The 18,225-nt window shown below is 45.1% G+C and overlaps 1 protein-coding gene across 1 annotated transcript; it reads right to left on the bottom strand.

Moving 5' to 3' along the window:
• Positions 1-668: 668 nt before the first annotated feature.
• Positions 669-9,739, bottom strand: igsf8 (immunoglobulin superfamily, member 8). The gene is made up of 8 exons (XM_040202844.2): positions 9,423-9,739; positions 9,075-9,235; positions 6,700-7,080; positions 5,540-5,992; positions 4,043-4,221; positions 3,676-3,928; positions 3,098-3,556; positions 669-2,943 (listed from the first exon to the last, which is right to left on the bottom strand). Exons 2-8 carry the CDS (start codon positions 9,124-9,126, stop codon positions 2,816-2,818), a joined length of 1,905 nt encoding a protein of 634 aa, XP_040058778.2. The 5' UTR covers positions 9,127-9,235; positions 9,423-9,739; the 3' UTR covers positions 669-2,815.
• Between the last annotated feature and the right edge of the window lie 8,486 nt (positions 9,740-18,225).

Below are 18,225 nucleotides of genomic sequence, written 5' to 3' on the forward strand. Positions count from 1 at the left end.
AAGTAATAATATGTATATTTGCAGTGTTCATTTTGCTTTGCAAATGGAACTGAATCATCCAGGATCATATTCAAAAATGCTTAGTCAGCATACTAGTTGTAGAAAGGGAGATATTTGAATAGGTTCATTGAGTCTCCGGCTGCGATGCACTGGAAATTACATGATGAATAACTATTTTACAATTACAATAGATACAAGCTGTTATGAGACATTGTGCCGTTGCTTCTTTCTTCTACAAGTCTTCGTCTGAACGAAAGAGCAGTTTAATCCGGTGGTTTGGATGAGATGTTTTGTTTTCGTTGTGTCTTATTTCATCTAGCAAGAGCAGGAACAGAAATACTAGGTAATTAAATTTGATGATTGGACTATTATTCGGGTTGCATGAGCACATGTTTTTCTGTCAGAATATAAGAAACAGTTTCTGCCCAATTACTTCTAAAACTGGAACGCAAAGTGCTGAGAGTTAACTTGAGCTGAAATTCGAACTTTTGGCTGGTCCAAACATGGAAACTGCAGCAACCACAAGATATATTTTGTACTTTTCCTACTGAATAGATGGAAAGAACGCTCATCCGGCACCCAAACACTTATTTTGCAGACGGAACGTATTATCTCCTTACATGCATATTCTGCAATAGAAAACAAAGGAATACATAAAACCAAAGAGATCTTGTAAACCCAGAGTGGTTTATTGTTTTTTTCAACTGGCAGGTCTGCCAAAGCACCATCAGAAACTCAGCAATAACCAGCCTTTTTGTATATTTCAATCCATGCATTCAGGAACAGTGGTTTTAAAGCATGAGTAAACAGTCAAAACATAACACCTTCATAAAAAGGGTTTAACATGTATCCTCAAACAAAAGCACAACTCGTTACAGCTGCTTTGCACGCCGTGTGCTGCACTTCTTACAGTCAGCTGTATTTCTCAGTGAACAGAGATTAGAAATGAATCAAAACACGAGCCAAACTGGCGCTGCGTCAGAGACACACAGAGAGCGAGAGAGAGAGAGAGAGAGAGAGAGAGAGAGAGAGGGAAGGGCAGCAGGACACAAACTGCCGCCATGAACAGGGATTAGAGATGAGCACGCAGATACTCACTTATTTGCATCTGACATACCAGCCAGCGCTGCTGCTGCACTGTTGGTGCATGTGCATTTGTGCATGTAACTATATAATCATGTGTGTCGAATATGTGGGGGAACAAATCAGCTTTGAGTAGTTGATCTGGAACAAAGTGGCTCGGGAAGCAAGCAGATCTGTGGTTTTATTCCCTATTGGTTGTGAACGAGATTTATAAAACAGGGGGGGTTTATAGCGCACAAGATAGGGAGGACAAGCAGATTTAAAGGGACTCTCACATTGAAAAACCCACCAGGAGACAGACAGTAAAGACTGACTGAGACAGCAGAGTGTAAGTCAATGCAAACAGATTGAAAGCAGGAGAAAGGAACTGCCCACGAGCTGGTTATCAACAAATTTGACTTTTCATGTTTTAATTTGCACAGGAAGAAAAGGATGCATTTCACAGTGTGCAGACACAGTGAATCCATCAGCAGCAGTCACAATGACTTGGGTACATGGCGATGATGTGAGTGTCACTCCACTAAACTATGTCACATGACTGTGCTGCTGAGGAGATTTAAACATTGGGGACAAGTTACCTAATCGGTGTGAAACAATGTTTTTTTCTGTTTTTCAGCATCACAAATAGGACAAATATGATTTTTTTCTGTCTGAGTTACAAGAACAAATGAACTCAGTCCCATGTCTCAGAGTGCTTCATACGAGCAGACTGCTGCAGAATGCTTAACACTGGTGCTTTGTAAAAGAAAGCGTGGTCTTACTCACATTAAGAAAAAATAAAACAGCTAAACCCCACAAAATATTTACATATTTTAGCTCAGTGCATAACGGGTAACTCTACCATTTCGCCTCGTCAAATCTCCGTATGGAAAACTCACTTCAGCGCGCAGTATCGCAAGCAAAGAATTCTTGTGTTTAGAAGTGATATTCAATTGGCCGTGGCATCATCCTGCCGCCGGCCAGCGCCTTCCTTATTAAGTAACAGACAGAGACTTTGTTTACGTGCAGAGTGCTGCTGGGCTGCAGGCGGTGGAAGGTTCCTGCTCAGATTAAGCTTCTGGACACTGAACTGCTCCCATCAGCATTCATGTGACTGTCAGTGGCAGTGCTAGAGGCTTAATCATGCACAGACATTTAGAAAAATACATGCAGGGAGAGGGAGAGAACCACTGGAAAACAACCGACCCTTTGTGAAAACACAGCATATTCTTTATGTGAAAATAGAGCTATTACAGGCGGAGAAGCCTTTTTTATATTGTAACAATCACAGGTGTGACTTCTGTTTGCTCGGATCCACGAGGTTCCTCAAAATAAACCTGCAGTACCTTAGGCGCCTTTGACCTGGTCTTTTAAAAGCGTGTGTATTTTTCACTTCTTCATTTGAACAAAGCAATGGGTTAAGCTAACATAGAAAAAGTATTTCTACAATTTGATAGTGGCCTCAAAAATCTAGAATATTACGCCTGTGGCTGTGAGGTGGAGCAAACACTAAAATTTGGTCAGAGACCATTTGAATATAAAAATACAAGAAAATAAAAAAACTATTATTACGATTATTTTGGCATTGGACATTAAACAGGTTTGTCAAAATACAGCAAAAAGAAAATAAACAGGGCGAGTCATCTTTCACTTCATTTTCCCCTGCTATTTGAACCACTGTGTTCTGTGTATTACCTCCTTTTGTGCGTCTTTGCGAACATTCAGATTTCCGACAGACGGAGACTGCGAACATCTATTTTATAGCCCTCTGCCTGGCTAGTCGCTTCATGAAGCAGCAGGTCACCGTAGCGATGATGACGATGCCCACAAACAAGGAAGAGGAGACTCCGATAACCAACGGGATCAGGACGAGGTCGGCAGCTGAAAGGTAAAAGGGAGAAGCATGCAGTGATGTAAATTAAATCCCTTCAGAAATAGTTAATCTGTATCTGCTTGTAATCCGTTGCATGCAGCATCCACGATCGCTTTGATTATTGCATAGAAATACCCCCCCGCCCCCCCGGGAGACTCTTACCTCTGGCATACAGGTAAACAGTCACCGCATTGGACTCGGCTTTGGCCCCCGTGTTGTACCAGCCGCCATGAGGGTCCTGGCCGAACGCCTGGGCGTGACACACGTAGACGCCCTGATCCTCCATTGTCGCCGCGTGGACCCTCAGCCTGTAGCTGCCGGCCGACAGGCGCTCTACGCTGACCTCGCTGCCGTTGGTGTAGATCTTTGCGACGCCGTCGTACATGAGGGCAGCTACCAGTATGGGCCTTTTCTGCACGGACGGGTCCGGTAGAGTGACATCGAATGCTGGGCTCGGTATCTTCTTGCCGCCTCGTTCGGGGATCGGCCAGCGCAGCCACTGCACCTGTGCCTGGGCGGGACCTGTGGTCGTCACCGTGGCGTTACAGATGAGGGTGATGGTACTGCCTCTTTTTAAAAGGGGGCCTCGAGGTAGATGAGCCACAGCGGCAACGAGCACATCTGTGAACCCAAAGGGTAGTTTTAGAGTTTCTGATGAATATGGAGAGAAACAAGTCACATGTTCCAGTTGTCATTTTACTGTTATGCATCTATATTGTTGTGTGAGAAGCTGCTCTCACCTTTGCTCTTGAGGTTGACAGTGACTCCCTCGGACCTCTGGGTGAGCGTTGCAGGGGTAGAAACTCCAGGGTTCCTTTCCCCGGCATACACACTCACCACACACCGATACACCCCCGAGTCCAAGGGCCGGGCCGAGAACAGCTTCAGCGAGTACCTCCCCTCGGCCACTTTCTCCATGGAGCCCCCGCTCGCCCGGCTGAGGTCGTCCCCCCAGCTCACAACGCCGTCCGGGCTCATCCGGGCCACCTCCACCTTAACGTAACATAACATAAAAAACAATGTCTCAGAATGTGATGGGACCTGTGCATTCACACACATATTTTGCGTGGCACCTTGTAGACAACTAGAGTTCAAATGGGTCAGTACCTCGACTCCACCGCTACCAGCCACGCCGCCGCTTTCTGACCCCTTCTTCGTCCACTGGACCAGGAGGCCCGAGCTTACTTCGGACGGCAGGCCCAACACCTCGCAGGTCAGGATGAGAGGGGACCCGACCTGCAGCGTCACCTCCCCCTTGGGCGAGGACGTTATGCTCAGGGACTCCGCTAGCAAAGGGAAGAGGGAGACAGATTAGTGATAATGGTGTAGGGCCTCCGACAAGCACTCAGAAACATCCACAGGAAGCAATATATACTTTGGTTTTCATTTTTGGGGGGAAGAGCTAGAGTTGTTTCTGTTGGACTTTATATATTCGATGGCCATAAAATGGATAACCCCTTTGTCCTTTTCTGTTTCCTTAAAGATTAAACTTCAGCATGTGGGCGGAAGTACTGTGTTGTATTCTGAGGTACATTTAAAGCTTCACAGTGGAAGATAGAGCACTAATGAGAAGTTTAAGGAACTGAAATTGTTGCTGATAACCTGGTATAAATGAAACTTCTGCAAAGCCTCATTTAACCCCCACACAGACCTGCTCCATAATAGACGCATTATTTATCTAAACAAAAGGAGACGCATCAGACTATTGTTTAGTCAGACAAGAGGGGCCGGACGGACAGAGCTAGATACTGCATGTCAGAAAAACAATGCAGGCGTTGATCGGATCCAATGTCTCAACTTCAGCTCCAATTGTATTGCTGAAGAGAAAAATAATTGACCTAAATAACTTTTAGCACCAATAAGTAATTAGCAAGTACTATGCAGTTGTTCGCGGCACTCGGTCAGCAACACGACATGTGTGAAATGTGGGGGGAGGATATTAAATATTGAACGTTAAAATGCGTTTTATGAAGCGAACATATCAAGACCATAAACCCTGTCAGAGTTGTTAAAGCGGTTTTGAAAAGGACAAAGCTGTTAGCGGTCTGACAGAGGGATGGCTATGCTCTCTGTGGGCTACAAGGGGCCAAGGTGGGAGGAAAGATTGCTTAATCCTTCAGACCTACACAAGCTCTTTAGAATTTAAATTGATCCGAGCTGCGAGGCGGCGGGCCGTTATTCTAATGCTCCGTCAGCCAGCTATCGACCCTTCGGATCCGGCTGGATAATCATCAAGAGCAAGAGCATCAAGTTCAGCAGTCAGACCGTTTGACAGCTGACGCACAGCGAGTTAACAAAAAAGGACATTTGATGAAGTCATCTCAGAGTTTCACCGTTGTATAGATCAAAAGACAAATTGATTGATCGAGACAAATAACAGGGATATCTATAAAGAATAATAAAATATAGTGGAACAATAGTATAATATCCGAGCCATCAAAGCTGCTAGAAAGGCAAATACTAATTCAGCAAACAGGCTGACTGCGTATGCGTATCCTGTTACATGTTTAATCAGCCCCGCCGCCCCCCATCTAAAGTGCCCAGTTGGCCAGCCAGCAAGCTAGACATTAACTTAAGCTGTAAGTAACACAATGTTGCACTGACCTAGTCGCTGAACGGTCAAGTTGCCAATATCCAGCGTCCTCTGTGCGATCTTCTGCCACGATCGATCGGGGTCTCGAATCCACTGGGAGGCCTCGCAGAAATACGCGCCGGTGTCCGGCGGCCGCACCGCTCTCATCTTCATCACGTACACGTCCACGCCGGCCTCCCCGTTCCTCTTCTCCAGCGTGATCTCTCCATCCTCGTAGCGCTTCCTGTACGCGGGCCCGGGGACGACGCCCAGCAGCTTGTCGATGGAGATGACCTCTCGGACGCCGACGCCGCCGCTCTCCGAAGCCTCCCCGGCCTCGCCGCGCTTCCCGAACGTGACGGACAGATGGGTGAGCTGCTCCGATTGGATGCCGGCTGAGCAGGTCAGCGTTAACTCGGCGCCCTCGGGCACGGGCTGCCCGCTGAGCGAGCGGGAGAAGCTGATCTGCAGCGTGTCAGGGATCACTGCGGGTGTGTAAAGAGACACAGGCGATTACATTAAATCGACGGGAGGCAAATTTCATTTCTATGAAGCAAGTCGTGTATCGGCGTGGCTGAAGGCGACTGCGGGACGTTTACCGACCTTTGGCCTCGAGCTTTGCCGAAGCTTAGGCGACTATAACGAGGTTAAAACTCTTCAGCCTCAAAACACACACACACACACACCTTGCAGGCCGTAAACAAAGAATTGCAAGAGGATCAGTAAGCAGATGTAAAAAACTCCAAATAGGAAGTGTGGATGAGAGTTGGACGTGAGGAACGTCATCGAGCAGCAAGGTAAACACACAGTTTGATTAAAGAACTTCCAGCAGAAGTTGGTGCTACAATACAAAGGTTATAAGTCTGACCAGACAACGTCAGCTTCTGAACACATTTTCATCTGGCTGAAAGAGATTGAGCTTGAAATAAGTTGCATTGCAATCATTCGGGTATTATTATTCACCCCTTTTTTACTCATTTAGTTTGTGTATTTTAATGTTTATTGCCTGGGTTTTCATATTCTTCTGCTGGTCACAAGTAATAAAAGTCTCTTCGTTCCTCTGATCTCATCTGTATTTTTGATCCCTGATTACTTCCGCGATCCGTTTCATGTTCGTGTTGTGAGACCAGCCCGTCTCCAGAACCTGTGGGATGCTTCTCATTCTTCTTATCACCACTACCTTGTTCCTCACCTTTGACAGGCACGGTGGTGCTGTAGTTCCCCTGGTAGGTGGTGTCCGTGCTGGGCGTGTAGCATTCATACTTCCCCTGATCATCCGCTCGCAGCCTCTGGATCACCAGCCGGACTTTGTCGCCCGAGTCCCTCTCGACCCTCACCTCCCCGCTCTTCACCCGGGCCTGGAAAGGGGCGTAAGGGAAGCCCTCGTCCCTGGTGGACACCACTCCCATCTGCCTCCCTTCGGCGTCGTCTCTGATGAGGAACCACTCAAAGTCCTGCGTGCGCGGGCCGTCGTATCCGGAGACGGCGCAGGGCAGGGAGAGGGGGAACCCCGCCACGCGGTACAGCGTGCCAGGGGGAAGGAACACGTCGCGACACAGAACGCACTGGAGCCCTGGGGAAGGGAGATGGCGACAGGGAAGGTTCAAGACTGTTGACAGGGTCAACCCCTGCGGGTCACGGCTTTTGGCCACGCGGCGTCACAAGTCGATATGCTGAGCTGATGACTCGCTAACATGGAATCAATACGTTAAAAGGCACGGGAGGAAGAACGAGGATGCGTTTCATGAATAAATACTATTGTATATGTGGGTCTCTGTAAGCTCATATTTAGGCTGAACAAGTGACCCAAATATTTCATCAAAAAAGGCAAAATTGGTCAAATTTTCAAATCCCAGGAGATGCATTATTCAAAAGTCCATTTTAAATTAAATAAACCTCATGTTCTGCTGTCTTAAGAGAACATTGCTTTTGGGCAGAAACCACTATATAATGATTTTAACAAGTTTGTGAATGAAAATGAGAATTGATTTAGCGAATGTTCCACCTAATATTGCTAATCATAATCTGGCGATGGCAACATCGCTCGAAATAATAGCAATAGTACAGTCGAAAATGTTCAGCCGTAGCTTATGCTGTGGGTGTTGTTTTATTTAAAAAAGGAACAAGGAACAAGGAACAGGACAATAGTTAGTTCTCTCTACAGTGAGCAAGCTTCAGTAAGATTACCTGAAACTAGTTGCCTCAATCCAGGAAAGTGGCATTCAAAAGGTTCTAATGCTACTTTTCACGGCTCAAATGAGCGAGAACTGATGGTCATTGAGTGCGTTTTCCTTTAGAATGAGCTAATGTAAGAACTGCAAAGCACACAGAAGGGGACCAAATACAACGGGCCCGAGGTATTCAAACACGGAAACTCAGGCATTGGAACTTCTCACGCCCTCACAATAATAATAATAAAAATGCTAATTTGAATTTAAAAAAATGAATGAAAATGAAAGGAAAAAATAAATTGAACACAAATTGAATTTGGGGCATTTGTATATTAAAAATGTGCAATCACATTTAGATGCTTAATCTCTGGTACTTGGTATCAATCAAGGCAGCGCTTAGAAAATTAAAAATGCAAATAAGATGTGAACAAAAGATCAGGACCAACGAACACATGCACTTTAACGCCTACAGTTGATAAAATCATCTGAGCAACTAGAAATACTAGATGGATGTGTTTTGGCACTCCCCGCTTGTCTGTGTGTGTGTGTGTGTGTGGCTGTGTGTGTTTTTCTATGTGTGTGTGTGTCTGAGTGTACGTCAGGCCTAAAACAACTGGAGCTTTCTCACAGGCGATCCGTAAGCCGACAACAACGCGGCCCTACATAATTACATGGGAGACGAGAGGGAGGCTTAGGCGGATCAAGTCCTAATTAACATTGGGCTTGGCCCGATATGGCCGGGGGACACCACAGCTCGGGACAATGCTCAATGCTGTCTGGAGTGATTAGTGTGCACCATGGGAGGAGCGAAGCCCCAATTTGTCATACTAAGAACTCACAAACTGATGCATGTTGGACCCCAGGACTGAAAAAAAATGGAACCCTGTCAGAATCAGAATCAGATCTGTCAATCCGTCTACTTGGTTATTAGATGAAATGATAGGATCACTGCTGGGGTGATCCAATTGAATACGTTCCAGGTTCTTCTTACTCTCATATAAACTTTTAAGTACTTTACACGTTTGATTGTGTCCGCTGTGTGCAAAGGTGGAAGTAACAGTAAAACAACAAGGAGATTAAACAGGTGATGAAAGCAAACAATAACTAGTCAAACCAACAAAACCTTCAAAAGCACCTTTCTTTTGCCCACAATAATAATAATAATGTAGTATTTTGGGAATAGCATGGGGGAGGCCTCTTGGTGTGTACATTAAAACACCTGTTTCCCCCGAACCAACGACACTCCACATCCTTCAAAACGCCTGGCGCGTGTCCGTCTGCTGCTGGTCAGACCGTGCGACACAAACTCGGGTGTTTTGGTCCGCGTGAACGAACAATCCGCGTGCGTGTGACACACAGGTGGAGAGTCGCACAGGTAGAGCGCGCGCTCACTCACCCCAGAGCAGACACGGGAATATTGTTTTCATCGAAGCCATAGCGGTCCTCATCGTCCCCGTCCCGCCTCCCCCCGCTGCTCGCAGGGATTATGTTGACTCGGATTCCTCTCCGCGCGTTTATCGTCGCTCATTCTTCATCCCGCCGCGGAGGACAAACCGTCTTCCAAAGAGAAGGGAAGGAAAAAACGAAAAAGGATTAGTGTTCGCGACGGAAGACATGTCGACACCCGTTTATTGTGCAACGATAAAAGAGTTGGGAGTTTAGCGCCATCGGCTAAGTGCAAGGCGGAGGATCGATATTCATCACGTCACCGGGTGCAAACGCGCAACGCCGCGTGTTCGATTACCTTATTTGTTCACCTTTCGCATCTCCGTCAACGCATCGTCGGCACGGGATCGGTTTTAGATCACATCGCCCAGACAGACATGCCGCCGAGCAATGGAGGGTTTGGCATCACAGGGGGTGGGTTAGTGTGTGTGTGTGTGTGTGTGTGTGTGTGTGTGTGTGTGTGTGTGTGTGTGTGTGTGTGTGTGTGTGTGTGTGTGTGCGCGCGGTGCGTGTGGTGGAGGAGGAGGAGGAGGGAGGAGGAGCTTGCATGCAGAGTAGGCACACAAAAGAGGTCAGACCGGTGGTAAAGCAACGACGGTGACTTTTTCGACCAATGAAGTGTTGCGCAGAGGCTGAACATGCGACGTCAGGCCGCAAGGGGTCGCCACAGCAACAGCACTGTATAAACACAACGGCGTTATGATTAATGCAATAGTAATAGTATGGCATAAAAGGTGCCATAAATATACAGATTTAAAATGCATAAAGCATTTTATTGACATTAGTGTACACATATATAAATATATAAAACACATATGCCATGAAAGAGTAACTATGCACTTACTACTATAAATATGTTATATAGTATGATACATGGCATTTAACCATCATAGCAAAGTATGCCATAAAATGTAGTTCAATTGTAACAAAAATGTTATATTATTGTATGCCATGAAATTACATCAAAATGTCATATTATAGTTACAGTGTGAAAAGTTCTTTAAGAAGGATTTTGAGCGTTGTTACGGGTCTTGAATGGGTGTTGAATCCGCAAAATCTTATTTTTAGATCTAGTTTATTTAGCAATATTTTTTTTCATTTAAATAAAATAAAATAACTTTACTCCGTGTGACGTCTGGCCGTAATAACCATTACTTTGTGGCATGCATGTTTTGAACGAATACTTTAGTTAGAAACAGCTTTATTCAGCCACAAGGTGGCGGCAAAGAATCGCCCCGAGTTCAAACCTTCAGCATCAGAGACACACACTGCATATCAATTAATAGAGATGAAAAGACAAAGAAGTAGCAACACATTGGTTGTCTTCCAGTGTTACCATTTAAATCCTCACATATGCGGTTGCCGAAACTAAATGCAATGCAACTTTTGTTTTGCATGATTTCAAAATTCCATTATTTGTTCCTGAACCCTGAATCGTCAGAGCGGCATGGGAGGTTTCTTCAGCAACAATGTTCACCAGCTGACAGTGATGTAAAGCAGCGATAAAAAACAACTAACATTTCTGTGGCCTGCAAAGGCAACACTGCGCCTTCTCTGTCTCCTTTTTGTATTACCCTCAAAGGAAAAGGCAATAAATTAGTCTAATCAGTGACTTAACCATTTTCCCAAGATTTAGGGTGGTCCAGAGAATTATTAAAGCATAGACTAGAAAAATAAAAGAGAAACATTAAGTGGGGCAGGACATGCTTCTATGTGTGGTTATGACTAGCAATAATGTATTGGGGGACAACCACTCAGATGCTGCTTGCTCTAAAGAGGATTTATGCCATCACAAGGCACCTCATTAGTGGTGCCAGTTATCCTCCATCCCGTCTAGTTTCCTTTCCTCTCCCGCTCACTCCTTTTCTCACTTCAGGCTACATGGAAACATGGATGACTTCACAGTGTGGCTCGGCAGCGAGAGGGGAAGTCATTAGGGTATTCTGGGTTAACAAGGCGGCGAGCGGGATATGCAGACTTCAGCAGGAGCCCACACCAGCAATGAGGGATGGCTCCCATGCAGAGTAAACTTCCTCAGCCTCATGGCTTCCAAGGCGTCGCGACGTTTTTAACCGAGTTGGACAGTTGGAGCATGATGCGTTTTGATTCACTTTAACGGAAATAAACCCCTCAAAGCTCCACTCTGTTTCTTGTGCACATGTCTGTGTATTGCTTATGACAGGGAATCTTAAAATCCCCAAATCTTTGCCGCTGAAGTGTATGTTCTCTTGTCGTTTGGTTTGAACATTAATATATCATAGTCAGATGTCAATTATCCCTTTTTTCCGGTCAGAAATGAAATATGTTATACTGTGCTTTAAAACAATTTTGAGTTTAGTGTGTCTCATGAATTTTCCTTTCCTGCTTTATATTTCTTCTCCTCCAAGTTGTATACTTTAAATTGTACTTTTTACACCACTTTTTTGGCTGTTATAGCTACAAATTACCTCACAGATTTAGCTAAAAAAAAACAGCTGCCTGCTGCTGCGGTAAATAAAGTGGACGAGCGCGGAGACCTACTGGGGACCCAGGTGGTAATTTGACACCTTTTACATTAGATGAATTAATTTGCTCCATTGAAAAAATATCAACATGTGCAGCTTAGGCTAAAGAAAGTGAATTCCACCTCCACAATATTCTGCACTACATGATGAATTAACTTCTATTACATCTTCCTTCTTTGTGCACTCACGTCCACTCTTCTAAGGCCATTACAGACTAAACTGTGACCTGTACTGGCGACGCTCTCTAATTACATTGTAGTACAGTCACTAGTCAGGCAGAAAACCCTGTCATCGGGAGGACCTCGCCATGACTGTCAAGGAGATCCCTTCGCCGTGTGTGGCATCGGTTGATATTGTTGGTAGAGACACAGAGTTGCACCTTTTGTTCATTCATCTTGCTAGGAAATTATTTTCATTGGCACGTGCCGACAAAGCGTCTGTCTCACGTCCGCCGTGGTTTTTTCGAGCGTGACTTGGTCTGAATGCTCCCTTGGTTTATTTCCCTCGCAAGTACACACAGTACATTCAAACAAATATTGGTACTGACTACAGCTCATTCTTCCAAACTCTATATTTGAGCTGCGTTTCTTTCTCCGGGTTCTGTCTGCAGATTTATCCCCGTGCTCCAGGGGACACACTGCCAGCCAGTGGTGCTGATGGAAGGATGACTGCCAGACAAAACAAAGAGAAGGAGCAGGGACACCACGTACACACACACCGCCTATTTACTGTTGGCAGGATACTAATAACTTTCTCCGGGGGGGGGGGGGCCCTTTGGTTTTGAGGGTTCCTCTTTTTCTATAACAGAATACAACAACAATGTTTAGCTAAGCGTTTGGCGCATCGTTCCACTTCTTTTTGTCACTGTCTGGGACTGGAAATGTGGGCGGCTAATCTGTCAACCGAGGACAAAAAGCAATGAGATTATAATTAGAACACATATGAGTACAACCACATGCCATGTCGACCGTTATGAACCATGTTTTAACAAGTTTAACAAGATGAACACTTTACCCTCAAACAGACAGAGAAGGAGCTTTGTTGTCCAAAGATGTAAAATGTCTTCCGTTCAAATTACCTACAGAAACATTTGTTCCATTTTGCTCCTTTAACATAACCAAACTTTTTACTGTCATTGCAATTGAATAAGAACGTTGTATGACCATAATGAATTGTTTCTGCGCCGCACGTGTTTGCATGCGTTGGAAGTTTGGCTTCTAGCGGCCACGTAGCATGAAATGTGCACAGAAATTCGCAAATAAAATGTTGCACGGACGGCCTCTACCCAAACAGGCAGGTCGACAGATGGAGAAATAGACAATCTAACGGGCAATTTGGTGGACATGGAGAGAGAAATACACACAGAGAGGAGAGGAGAGATGGGAGAGCACGAGGAAGCTAAGAGAGGAGAGAGGAGGTCTGCAAAGATGGAAATTGGAAGCATATGTAGTGGTCTAATGGCTGGTCTTCCTCCCTGTGCCTCACCCAGACAACCACACAAAACAAAGACGGGAGATGGGCCAGAAATGGTGTGAGGTTGAGTGCAAAGGTGATGACACGTGCGCAGTGTTTCGTACTGGTAGCACTTTATGGAAGAAAGATGGCAACAAGCAATCACTAAAGTGCAGATGACAGAATGGACCATAAATACAATTTGAAAGTAATAACTTGGCCTCCGTATTGTGCATTGTGTAGAAGTATGGTAAGTATGTAGCGTTTATAACAGAAGTTTAACATTTACTGCTGCAAATAAATAACATTTATTTAATTGTGAGAACAATTCTGACACAAATTTTAAACATTTCAGAGTGGTTGTATTATTTTTTATGCAATTATCTGAAAATTGTTTTCAATATTCTTTCTCATACTGGACGTATTATGTTTCAAGGTCTTGCATATACATCTGGAATATACACAAACGGAGGACACACTACATGAATGTATTTGAACCTGGACAAGGTAAGTTCTCACTATAGAAATTAAATTACGTTTTCAACTGAATTATAATATTTCGCATCCTCAAATCCATTCTCTTACATTTCATATTCGATGCTTGATCTCTTTATGTTTAAACCACTGTATATCTTATAATACTCTTAAATAGATTTTCCTACTTTTCAAACAGTTTGGTAAAGTCATTTTTCAGTTTTAATGACCAAAAACCCAGTTACCATCTGGAACAGAATCAAAAGTGGTCCCTTTGTACCACTGATTTACTGCACTCATGTAAATTATTGTGGCATTTTTCCCTGATTCATTACAGCAAAACAGAACCAAAAGGCGAAATGCTAAATTATTCATGTATGCTTCAGCAAAACAATACCAACGTGTGTTTATAACCACGCGTGCATAAATGTAGCAGCTTGCATGTTGCCCACCTGTGTGTGAAGGTTTTGCGTGTGTGCGCGTGCACTTGCACTTGCACAAGTGTGCGGCTGGAGTGCGTGCGATGATTAAAGGCAGGTCTGCAGCAAGAGAGTGAGAGAGAGTATGTATCATCAGTGCGGTGATGGTGGTGGTGGTTAGAGGAAGAGGAGGAGGAGGAGGAGGAGGAGGAGGAGGAGGAGGAGGGGGAGGGGGGGGGGGATCGGACACAGCGAGACAGACGCCAGCCGTGGTTTGGATCTGTGCCTGAAAGGGGACTGCTGCTGATGGAGAGCGCGAGGACAAGGGAATGTGGAGAGGAGGGGAGACTAAAATGCTAAACTACAGGCGAATGATAGAATAAACTTTATTAGCAATTCATTAGCTGAAAGAGAGAGGCAGCAGTGTGAGTACACTGAGGTGGGGAGCGTTTTGTTTTTTTTAAAAGACAGAGAAGAGGGGGAGGACGTGTCGTATAAGCCCGCCGCTGGAGGGATGCCGGCGCTGGGGGAGTGTGGAAGAAGAGGAGGAGGAGGAGGAGGAGAAGGAAGGGGGAGGAAGAGGGGGGGGGGGCTCATTAACCAGTGCGAGATTGGAGCCTCAGTGGCTTGCTTGCATTCAACCACACTCGGCCTTTGATGAGGGCTGGATCCTCAAGCTCAATCAGTCCCACATGAGCACAACTGAGAGGGAGAGGGAGACAGAGAGGCCAGAAAGACTGGGAGAGGGAGACAGAGGGAGAGGGGGGGGGGGGGGGGGGGGAGACTGAAGGAGGGATGGATGACAGGAAGGGAGTAAAGAGACAGGAAACGGTATGGTATAGAACAGGAGGAGCTGAGGGGGAGTGACGGCCCGAGGGGGAAGAAAAGAGCAATAAAGAAAGCCAACGTCAGGATATGGGTAAGCGGGTGCTCACAAAGAGCCACAGAAAACTGGTTTTAGGACTTTTCCTTTCTGAAAAACAAAGTACTGTCCGGAATGAGTTTTTTTTTTTTTTTTTTATAATACAAAAACATTTTTGCGGATACATGAGTCATTGTGAGGGAAAATTCATAAAATTCAAACAATGAGAAGTTTGTGACCGTACATCTATTTGTATCGCCCACAAAAGCATTACTGTAGACTGATGTATCTCTTTATTTCTTTTGCTGTGAACTCAATTCGCATTCAAATGTAAGTTTAACGCTTTTCATTCGATCACGTATGTGTATAGAATGCTTTCTTGAGTCTGCCTCTTGTTGTGTTCGATGCACTGGAACTCTTAAGGTTGACAAAAACACAAGGAAATTACAAAAACAGTCACAACAAACACAGTAAAATAAAACCCATTCGACCACATATACTGTACAGAAAAACGTTGTAGTCCGTTGACTGAAGTTACAACACAATGGTTAAGGTTTGGTTTGGTTTAGACAGAAAAAATAATTGAGTATATTAAGTGAAACATATTTTTTTCCTGTCGTGCTCATTTCCAGGTTTGTGCATTTCCTAACAGTTCTTTTTGTTCCGAGACACTTTTCCTATAATGTCTGTATACATGTATTCACCCACTCTGTCTGAAACGCTCTGTTTCAGCGCTTGTCTATTCAAGCAACTCCTCCGGAGAAGCCCAGTCTGCGGTTAGTCCATGTTTTATTAACCCATCCATCGGCCCTGATCTCGTCCCTACGCGCGCTTTGTTGAGTGATAACCCCACCTTCCCTATTTGACCGATCATTATTATTACAGTGGTTATTCTACATGATGAATAGTCTCCCATGGTTCCCTGGTGCTGGAGGACCATGTTGTTAAATGTAGTGACCAGACCTTGAGGAATGATTGTAAGACTTTTTTTGCTAAATGTTTTGATATGGCTTGAAAGAGAGATAGTGTGTGTGAAGTGTGTGTGTGTGTGTGTGTGTGTGTGTGTGTGTGTGTGAGTGTGTGCCATGGCGTCACTGCCATGGACCAATGTGGCAGCATTTAGTGGTTCTCCTGAAGCTCAGGTCCCTCTTTCTTTTCCTTTCTCCTTTGCTCTCTCGACACCACATCAGCACCAGAGGGCCACAGAATCATTACCCAATTACCGCGTCTCTTCCAGAGGCCGTATTAAACCTACTGCCCCATCTGCCTCCTTCCCTTTCCTCTCTTATACGCGGCGTTCTGCCGGAACCAATTCATCGCAGCGGCCAAGAGGGTCACAATTAGTAAGTGTTTAAATCTTGTCCCTCTCATTGATCCATCGTGAGTTAGCTGGATGTAAACATTGACTTAGCTAATGAAAGGCTATCACGGCTGCATAAATGAAGTTGCCTTGTTGAGAAACACCGAGACAATGAATCAACATGGAACAGTGACCGTGTTGGTTTTATGTGACGTCCTGCCTCTGTAAAAGGCAGAGAGGAGGAGTGTGTAAAACTGGATGATGTTATCTGGGTGATAACCTACAGGCTGGATGTAACGCTACGCTCTCCAGCAGAATCCCCTCCACCGCTTGGCAGACGTACGCAGCTGAGGTTACTTTATTGGTTTCCCTAATTGGTGCCAGTTTCCATTTTCATTTCCAAAGATTACAGTGGCGTTGCGTTCTGTTCACTCTGAGGGCATCCATGCTGTGTGTGCCTATGTGTGTGCGTTTGATAGAGAGATAAGAGCGGTGGGTGGGGGGGGGGGGGGACTAAAAACACTGCTGTGCCGCATGTGTAAACGTATGCAGTAATTCTGTGATGACTGTTTGTGCTTTGTTCTGTTTATGTGCATAATGACTCATCAGTGATTGGCCGAGTTTATGTGGTCAGTGATGGAGGGCAGAGGGAACACTTTACAGTAAGTGCATCAACGGAAAAGAACCTCTCTGGGAGGGAGGGGGGGCGAGGACAAGAGCACGTCTTTTGTCCAATTGCAGGAGTACATTACACACAAATACACACAACTCACCACAGCTGAGCACAAAAAGCCACCGTGACGGAGGAGCAGAAAAAAGAGAATGCTTTAGATTTGAATAAACACACGTGCAGAGGCTGCCGGAAAAGTAAACAAGGCGAGGAAATGTTTGGCTGGTACCGACGCATCGCTGGAGACGGTCGGGGGTTGAGAAGGAGGTATAAAAACTGCATTAAACCGTGTTGCTTAATCCAGAACGTCTCATAATCAATATGTGACTGGATTTGCTCACTATTCAGAAGCTGGATCATTGTGTGATTTGATATCCAAGCCATGGCTATTGATCAAATGCCTTCAGGTTGCTCTCTCGCTCTCTCTCTCTCTCTCATACGGGGGAGGGGCCAATCAGGGAGGATTCACTGCCCTACTGCTGCACCCACTGTGACCCATTATTCAGCAGCTCTTCCTTGCAAATGTGATAATTATATGCTTGCCCATTCACAGTACAGACCAAATATACAAAGCATGCTGCTTCTGTTTATTCTCCCTGTAATCCCTCTTTTATTTCCTCCAACGCCGAGGTAATCCATTATAAACCAACGTTGTTACACCATTAAGCTGTTTCCTATGTGCACTATTATTTGGTGGCTTGTGAGCGGTAACTGCAAGTACATTTTTTTCAAAGAGAATAAAGAACAATACAGGATACAGAACATAAGGCTAGAAGAAAAATGTACATTTGATCAAAAACAAACGTAGTTTAGATTCATCCGTGTACATCTGGTTTTGCGTGCGATCAACGTGCGTGTTCGAGTACGCACAGCTAGCGTGTGCGAGTGTGTAGGTACTTCCATGTGTTTCTAAATGTGTGTGTTTGCGAGTGTGTGTTGGCAAGCCAAAGCACCATTGTGTGCAGCGGCGACCACAGGGCCTCCTTCTCCCCCGACCCGCCACAACAAAGAGCAATTAAACGCCGCTGCCTTGCCAGCTGAGGAGCCAACCGCCAGCCACACTTCCACAAACAGGCAGATCTGTTTAAAACCAAAGGAGAGAAGCAATAAAAGCCAACCTAGCGAGAGCAACCCCCTCCGATCCCCTTCCCACTGATTCAAACCAGAAGGTGACTGGCTGGCTTCACCCTATCACTCACTATCACAGTTCAGGCGGCATTACCATCAGATGTGCAGTTTTACATGTAAAAACCCGTGCAGTGATGTATTACACATGGTTAGTGCATATTGACTGTAAAGGCCGGGGCAGTAAAAAATCAACACGAGCGGCATCTGGGTAAATTGTGATGTGTTGAAACACATTAATAAAGGCCAAAGCTTCATTCAAAACATAACTTTTCTTTGAATTACAGGGTTTTAG

Source organism: Gasterosteus aculeatus, chromosome 17, assembly GCF_964276395.1.
Source record: "Gasterosteus aculeatus chromosome 17, fGasAcu3.hap1.1, whole genome shotgun sequence".
NCBI classification, from domain to species: domain Eukaryota; kingdom Metazoa; phylum Chordata; class Actinopteri; order Perciformes; family Gasterosteidae; genus Gasterosteus; species Gasterosteus aculeatus.